The 8610-nt window shown below is 26.4% G+C and overlaps 1 protein-coding gene across 1 annotated transcript; it reads left to right on the top strand.

The window, feature by feature from the left end:
* The first annotated feature begins 6591 nt into the window (after window positions 1–6591).
* LOC130962161 (homeobox-leucine zipper protein ATHB-12-like) lies at window positions 6592–8401 on the top strand. Its single transcript, XM_057888277.1, has 2 exons — window positions 6592–7422; window positions 7678–8401. The coding sequence occupies exons 1-2, from the start codon at window positions 7024–7026 to the stop codon at window positions 8059–8061; spliced, it is 783 nt and encodes a 260-aa protein (XP_057744260.1). The 5' UTR covers window positions 6592–7023; the 3' UTR covers window positions 8062–8401.
* The last annotated feature ends 209 nt before the right edge of the window (window positions 8402–8610 follow it).

Consider the following 8610-nt stretch of genomic DNA (forward strand, 5'->3'; position numbering starts at 1 on the left):
ATTAAATTTTTATTGAAACAAACAAATAAATTTAGCATGATCCAAATTAAGAAATCCAAAATTTAAATAAATATAAAAAAAATTATTTTAAAAAATATATTAAAAATATAACTATATATGTATCTTTTTTATCAATAAAACTGTATATGAATCGGATAATATCTATATATCCGCAGTAATTATCCGCATCCTATCCAACTTAAATTGATAATAGGGATATTTATGTTTGTTTCGAACTTACTTAATAGAATTCATATTTATAAGAAAAAACAAAAGAAAAAATTTAGATGAGAATCAAGCAATGATCTAGAAGCTACTAATTCCATGTATAATTATTTAATATATATTATTTATCCAGCTTATATTTCAAAGTAGCTCTAATATTATTATATACCCCATTATTAGGTGTAGTGTTAATTTATAGTTAGCATGTTAATTCAATTGTGCCATATCACTCAATCTTGTAAAAGTTATGTGCCATCACTTGTCATTATCCAATAATCAAATTAAACAAGACAAAGGAAAGATATATATGTATAAAATAAAACTGTAAGATATATAATATTGTTGTATTTCTAAATCATATATATTTTATAATTGATATTAATTATTAAAATTGTTAAAATGCCTAAAAATTACTGAAAGACTTGAAGGCATCTTATATATACTACGAAAAATTTTCACTATTAAATCAGAATTTAATTTTAATATATTATTGGTATAAAATAATTTTACATATGTATTTAATTATGTAACGTCGTATTAGTAAAAATAACTATTTTTTATATTAATTACAAAAATAATTATTCAAAAAAAATATAATTGTACAATTATTTAAAATGTTTTACATTGTGGTTACATCAAAATTAAAAACTAAGCAACAATTTAAGCATAAGCAAAACCAAATGCTTAGAAGAATTGTAGATTAACAATTATATATAGAAGAAGCAACAACAAATTCTTGATAAGAAAAGGCAGCAGCAGGAGTAGTCCTAGTACTAATGTTTAAAAAAAAAAAAAAACTTTTGTCTAATCAATTTCAATAAAATAATTATTATTACCCCATAATATGAAAGGCAACAAATTACGTGTCAATGAGGTAGACAAAGATAAAAAAAAAAAAAAGTGATGAAGACACGTGTACCGCAAGAAATGCCTTGTCCCCACGAATCAGAGTCTAAACAAGCTACGATATTTGGATCCAACAGTGCCACGTGTCAAAGATGTGATTTTCCACCTTTGCTTTCAACAGAATTTTGACACGTACACTCACAAAAAATCAAGAAAATGCTCCAAACAAAGAAAAAGACGACGTAATGGGGGGTACTATGTTTTGACCCCAGTGATGTGGCGTCTTCTCATTGGTCGTTGCTTGACAGAGAGACAGATTCGTGTCTCTTGGGAACTTATTTGATTGGACAACAAATAATGTGTACATTTCTAACTCAATTCTTTTTTTATTGAAAAATATTTTTTTAAGGGGGTGCTTTGAATAATGATAACGAAATGGGGATGGGGAATTTTTTTTTCTTTCATTTTTTTTTACAATTTAAAAAAAATGGAAAAGGAAAATATTCAAAGTGAATAATGAAAGAGGGGCACGTTGTGTGTAGCGACTGTTGGTGATAATGACTCAACCTAACCTCTCTATCTCTCTCGTACTCTGTCTTTGTCATTAGCCAAATTAATGAATGCTAGCCAGCGGCTCAATAATTTAGCTCAATTTTGTTACATGGTTTGAGCTCTTTTCATTTTCAAAATTTTGGTCTATTTTATGGCGATAAACTCAGAGAGTACAAATAAGACTCCAGTAGATAAGATAGAGTAAAATTTACACTCTTCCTAATTCTATCGGTAAATTTAAAATTTTTTAAATTTAATTTTATTTTATTTATAGATTGAAATTTTTTTATCTAAATTCTATCTGCACCATACATTATTTTTTAATCAAATACAATATTTAATTATTCTATATTTTATAAATATACTAATAAAATAAAAAATATATAATTAAGTCTAAATTAAAATTAAAAATAATAAAATAATAACAAAATTCATGTTAAAATTACAAAAAAAGATGTGTTTTTTATTATCATCAATTTTATTTTATATATATATAATATTTTTTAAGTATATATTATAATATACTAAATGTGTAAATAAATTGAATAGGATTAAATTTAAATTTGTATCTTATTTACAGTTTAATTCATTCTATTCTCAACTCGACTCATTATAAATTAGATTAAATATCTACAGATAAAATTATTATTACCATACCTAAATTTATAAAATTTGTGAGAACTGTGAATGCAAATAGAATTATAGAAATTTATTAATAAATTATAATTCAAATGATATAATTTTTTATGCTCATTTAGAGATCACGAGTTTAAATTTTCTTATTTTTAGTAAAAAAAATGGAATTATAGGAACTTGAAAAATGCACAAAAACGGTTAGAATACGAAAAAATTGGTCTTATCAATAACAATTCAATTGTCGAAATACTAACAGATTTAATGCATGATAGAACAATTTATAGGACTTGGAAGCATACTTGTTTTTAACAGAGAGCTTGAGACAACTAAAATATCTTAAAATGCTAAAAAAATATAACTTTGATATCATGTCAAATGAAATTTATGATAAGATTATATATTCGAATGTTGTGTTATACAATAAGAATTATCTATTTGTAGATTAAATATATAATCCAAATATAATAATAAAATCAATCTAATATTAAAATAAACTAAATCAACATAAAATATATCCAAATATTATATTAATATATAATATCCTAAAACATACTCTAACATTAAAAAACCATGTGCAATAGGAGATGTTTTTCACACAAGCGGTTTTCCTAAAAAAAACTTTCATAATTTATTATGATCTCGGTGACATTTAATTTGTTATATAATCTATCCTTATGAGCAAAGTTTTGATTCAAATGGTCATTACTATATACATGTGTCATGTCATTAACAAATTACATCCATATTCTATACACAAATTAAAACCTTATAAGAAATGTGACATAAGTGCTAACGTATTGGTTCAATAGGCCATTAGGGTTATATTATTAATTTATTCAATAATCCTTCTAAGTGCTACTTCTATCAATAAATTATTATGCACGGTGGTTGTTTGATTCTATTTATTGAAGGGTTTATATGTGTCATCGATGCCCCTGCTCTGAGTCGAAGGCAATAATAAATGCTTATTTATATGAGGGTACTATTATTCAAATAAAGTGAAGATTCTCCAGTGAATCCCATCATATATAATTTATTAACATATTTATAAACTTATGTTAATTCATAAACACAACTACTTCAGGTCAAGCTATATGATATTTTCATTAATTATCACATTACATACTTTTTTCATTCTTAATTAAATGTTTTCTTTTGAAATTTTGTCTTTTTATAAATAATTGTCATTTTTAGGTTTAGTTTTTCAAAAAATGTAGCAGCTATTTTTAACAAACCCAAATAAAAGTGATTTTTAATAAGTATAAATAATAAAAATTAATTTGGTAAAATTATTTTAAACATTTAAAATAATTTTAGTAGACATAAATATAATATAGAGCAGATATTCATTAATATATATAAGGTTATATTAAATTATTTAATTTAAAAATATATATAAACTGATTTTAAAAAGTATTTTTATAGGTGCTTTTAAAGTATTTTTTATTTTTAAAATATGAAAATATAAACTCGTAATAATTTGAACATGATATAAATCATACGATCCAAACAGGTTGGTCAAAATGGCGGAATGCATTTGGTTTTATATGCGACAAAAAAGTGCATTTAAAACTTAAAGGTAAATTCTATCACACCACTATAAAACCGGCTATGCTTTATGGTACAGAGTGTTTGACAGCCAAAGAAGAGCACGAACATAAGTTGAGTGTGGCAGAGATGAAGATGTTGAGATGGATGAGTGGTCATACGCGATTGGATAAAATAAGGAACGAAGATATAATGACACCCATTGTGAAAAAGATGGTTAAATCGCGTCTCAGGTGGTCTGGACATGTGAGAAGAAAACCGATAGAACACCCAGTCAGGAGGGTGGATGAGATGGAAGATGGATAAGGGACAAAAGACAGAGGAAGACCTAAGAAGACCATCTATCCATGAGGTGGTCAAACGAAATCTACATGTAAACAGTCTCTATATAGACATGATACATGATATAGCATAATGACATCATTTAATTCATGTAGCCGACCCCATCTAATGAGATAAAATTTTGTTGTTGTTGTTGTATCAAATATAAAATAGAATTAATACTCAGATTGATATTTGAAATTATACTCCCGCCTCAATCCGATCTCTAAAGTTTTAACTTATTTAATTTAGTCCTCAAAATTAATATTCGTGACTCATATTAGTTTCTAACTTTATTTTAATCACAAAACCGTTAACATCGTACTAAAATGGACTAATAGCTGCCCTATTAGATTTTAACGACAATTTAAAATGATAACTATAATTTTTTTATCTCAATTTATTTCTTATGAAGAATTTATTAGAATCCTAATTCTAATTTCACTTAATGATTTTAAAGATTTTTTAGGAAATAAATTGAAATAAAAAATTTTAATTATCATATTAAAAAATTGTTAGAGAGTTCAACATGACAATTATCAGTTTATCTTAACACATTGTTAATGATTTTGTAATAAAAACTTGATCAAAAACTAATATGAATCACTGATGTCAAATTAAAAAAGCAAATAGAGTAAATTAAAATGTTCAGATACCAATTTAAATATTAACTCTACAAAATATTAAAAAAATTCACCAAAAAGGGCTGCTTACTAAACGAATGTAATATTAATTGGGTTTTCTCCAATAATCATATTCCTTAATAAGTGAGTGAAATACTTATCAAAGAGAGTAATTATTAATGGTAAAAGTAATTTTATAAATTAATTTTAATTTTTATAACTTTAATATACACACATCATCATTTCCTTAAGTCAAGTAAATATTTAAAAATAAACACTTAATTAAGGATAGATTATATATATATATATATATATATCAGTGTGTGTGTGTGTGTATTAATGTATGTATGTATAACTTAATAAGTAAATGATGTAAACTATGCAAAATACTTTATTACTGCAATTTATAAAGTAAAATCAAATTAAAAGTGAAAAGACCTGGCCATATAATTCTTTAACCTGACCTACCATAAACTTTATTTATCTATTTAATTACACTATAAAGTTTCCACGATTTCCACACTATAAGCGCAAACATAATTTTATAATGTATTTAAACATTCTTATTATACCCCTAAAACACATGCATCATCACTATGTTAAGAAAAGGCTTTAGCCTTGAAAATTTTAAAATGAATGAATAAAATAAAACTTGACTAAACCCGTAAGTTTAATTTTCCGAAAGCACATACCACTTGTTCATATATATATAATAACAAACTATTGATAGTCTAATATATTGTGAAAGAAAGATGGTACCATTTAAAATTATTAAATTGACAATAATTATTGTTGAACTAATATTTTAATATAAAATGAAAGTTTCAGTTATTAACGTGAATCATGTAAACCGATCACAGATTATCAACGACAAAACCTTGAAGCTAAAAAGGATGATGACAGTGATAGTGACCAAAATGAATATTAAATGCTGCATTCTCACTCACATAAATCATTAAAAATGTGGTTAAAATAAGAGAAATAATTAAGAGTAACACTTGTAATAAGTTGAAAAGTGAAATGTGATCACACATTTTTAAATATATATATCATAGAGTGTAGGTGAATTAAATCAATTTTTCCTTAAATATCTTTGATTTAATTTTTTTAATTTTATCTTAGCTCTAGAAATAAAATTATACCCCTTATTCCGATTTTAAATAAGTGTCTAATTTTAAATTCTTGTTTTATAACATATAAGTATTCATCTAAACAATTAGATTAATTTTCACTAATAACTTTATTAAATAAATGAAAATTATAAGAATAATATGAAAGTTAGTAAGGATAATATACCTTTAACTTATATGTAAAATAAGATATTTTTAATATTTTACTTATTAAAAATAATTAAAAATTCTAACAGATTCTCCTAATTTCTAAATCAAGAAAGTTTTGACGTTTTTACGTTTTATTTTTCAAAAAATTATATACTTAAATTTTTTTACTCATTTAACAATAAGATAATTAAGACAATAAAATTAGAACTTTCAATTAATATTTTTTTAATGCATGTGTATGGTTATAATTGCACAATTATTTACAATATAAGGAAATAGTTAAGTCCTTATAATAATTTATTGTTACAAAATTTTTTAGTTGAATTGAATAATACAAAATCAGATAGTAAGTACTGAACTATATAAAGTTTTTTTTTTTTAAATTAAGGATTTGATTATAAAATTTTATTTAATATAAAAAATTACCTAAAAAAAGTATATTATAAAAACCCAACTGTATATATATAATTAAGCCTACATATATAGTATATATCTATTTTATAATTGAAGCATCAAGCAAGCTCCTTTGAGCCAAGCCAAACAAGCATAGAGAATAGAGAGATATGGCTTAGTGTTTATCTCAAAAGTTAACCAAAAAAGAAAGAGTATACATTGATATAGATACATAAACATGAGAAAGAGATAAGAAAAAAGGGGGAACATATGTAATATTCACTAGGCACAGGTGGAATTGCACTCTCTTTTTTCTTGTGTTCCATAAACAGTACCATATTTTCAAATCTTTGGATATAAATTAAACCCTTATGAACTTGAGTTAGTTTCATTCTGACCCCAAAATACTCCACCACAGATATATAGATATGATAGGAACACCAATAACCTAAGCCCAATTGATTCACTCACACATATATATCACTAGGCACACACTCCCATAACAAAAACAAAAAATTAAAAAAATATCCCTCTCTAAATTCACCTCTCTCTATTATATTATCCTTCATAAGGTTCTTGCACACCAGGTGTTTGACCAAATGGAATATGCAACATATTCATCAGCAGCAGAAGTTTGTGAAGGTATTGAAACTCCACCAGCACCAGCAGCATCATCTTCATCAATTTCATCCATGATGATTTGTAGGAAGAAGAAGAACAACAACAGCAACAATACAAGGAGGTTCAGTGATGATCAAATCAAGTCATTGGAATCAATATTTGAGACTGAGTCAAGGCTTGAGCCAAAGAAGAAGCTTCAACTTGCAAGGGAGCTTGGTTTGCAGCCAAGACAAGTTGCTATTTGGTTTCAGAACAAGAGAGCAAGGTGGAAGTCAAAGCAACTTGAGAGAGATTACACCATTCTCAGAAACAATTACAACAATTTGGCTTCAAGGTTTGAGTCACTCAAGAAGGAGAAACAAGCATTACTAATTCAGGTACTACTTTAATAGTTTAGGAAAAGTTTCAAGTATTCCAGAAACATTGGTATTCTAATGATTTTAGTTGTTGATCTTAATTCATATATATATTTTTTATAATTGAGATTAACGGGCTAAAAATAAACACTGGAATACTCGAAAATTTTCTTATAGTTTATATTGTAGTATTTTCTATGATTTATGAAGATATTGTTACAATGTTACTAGATGGATGGTTATTGTTGATAAAATTTAATTGGGATTTTGAAACAGTTGCAGAAGCTGAATGATCTAATACAGAAGCCATCAATGGAGAAGAAAACTCAGAGCATGGACAGTGAATCAGAAAATGGTGACACATCCAAGAGTGGTAGTGAACTTAAGGTCAAACCAATAAGCCAATCATCAATGGCAGCAAGATCATCAGAACATGCAGTTCTTTGTGGTGGTGGTGGTGGTGGTGGTGGTGCTCTTTCAGATGATGATACAAGCATCAAAGTTGAGTACTTTGGAAACTTGGAAGATGGGCTTGTGAATTTTGCTCATGATCATGGTGATGGGTCTTTGACATCACCAGAAGATTGGGGTCATTTTGATTCTGATGATCTTTTAGGCCAATCAACTAGTGATTACCAATGGTGGGACTTTTGGTCCTGATGCAATTACAGCGTTGTCAAACTCTCGAGTTAACTCGTAAACTCTTCTCAGCTTATGATGTATTTAGCTTCCCAATCGAGTTCATGAGTTTGTGAGTCGAGTTTTTAGCCCTACGAATTCAGGTGAACTTTCGCGCTTGATTACTTTGATCCTGAAACATGAAACAGAACATGGGCAAAAAGGCACATCCTTTTTTCTTTTGTAATTATCATATAATCATTATATATGAGCGTCTATAGGGGGAATTGAATTCACATGTTCTTGTTTCCATCCTCAATAATGTTCTCTAGGCTATTTTCATGCACATGTTCATATCAACCAATAATTTCAGCTTCTACTATGCATTTGAGTTCTGCTGTGAAATGATGAAGAAGAATCCTATAGAGACTTTTTAAGGATCTATTATATTGCAGCACAAACACACAATTTTTAAACAATGGTTGGTAATCAAATAATTAGTGTTTAATTTTTAATTAATTGAATTCCTCCAAGAACCAGTTTCTGTAACTAAATTCTTAATGAAATGCTTATTTTAATGAAGTTATTATT

This window comes from Arachis stenosperma, chromosome 2 (assembly GCF_014773155.1).
Source record: "Arachis stenosperma cultivar V10309 chromosome 2, arast.V10309.gnm1.PFL2, whole genome shotgun sequence".
In the NCBI taxonomy this organism is placed as follows: Eukaryota; Viridiplantae; Streptophyta; class Magnoliopsida; order Fabales; family Fabaceae; genus Arachis; species Arachis stenosperma.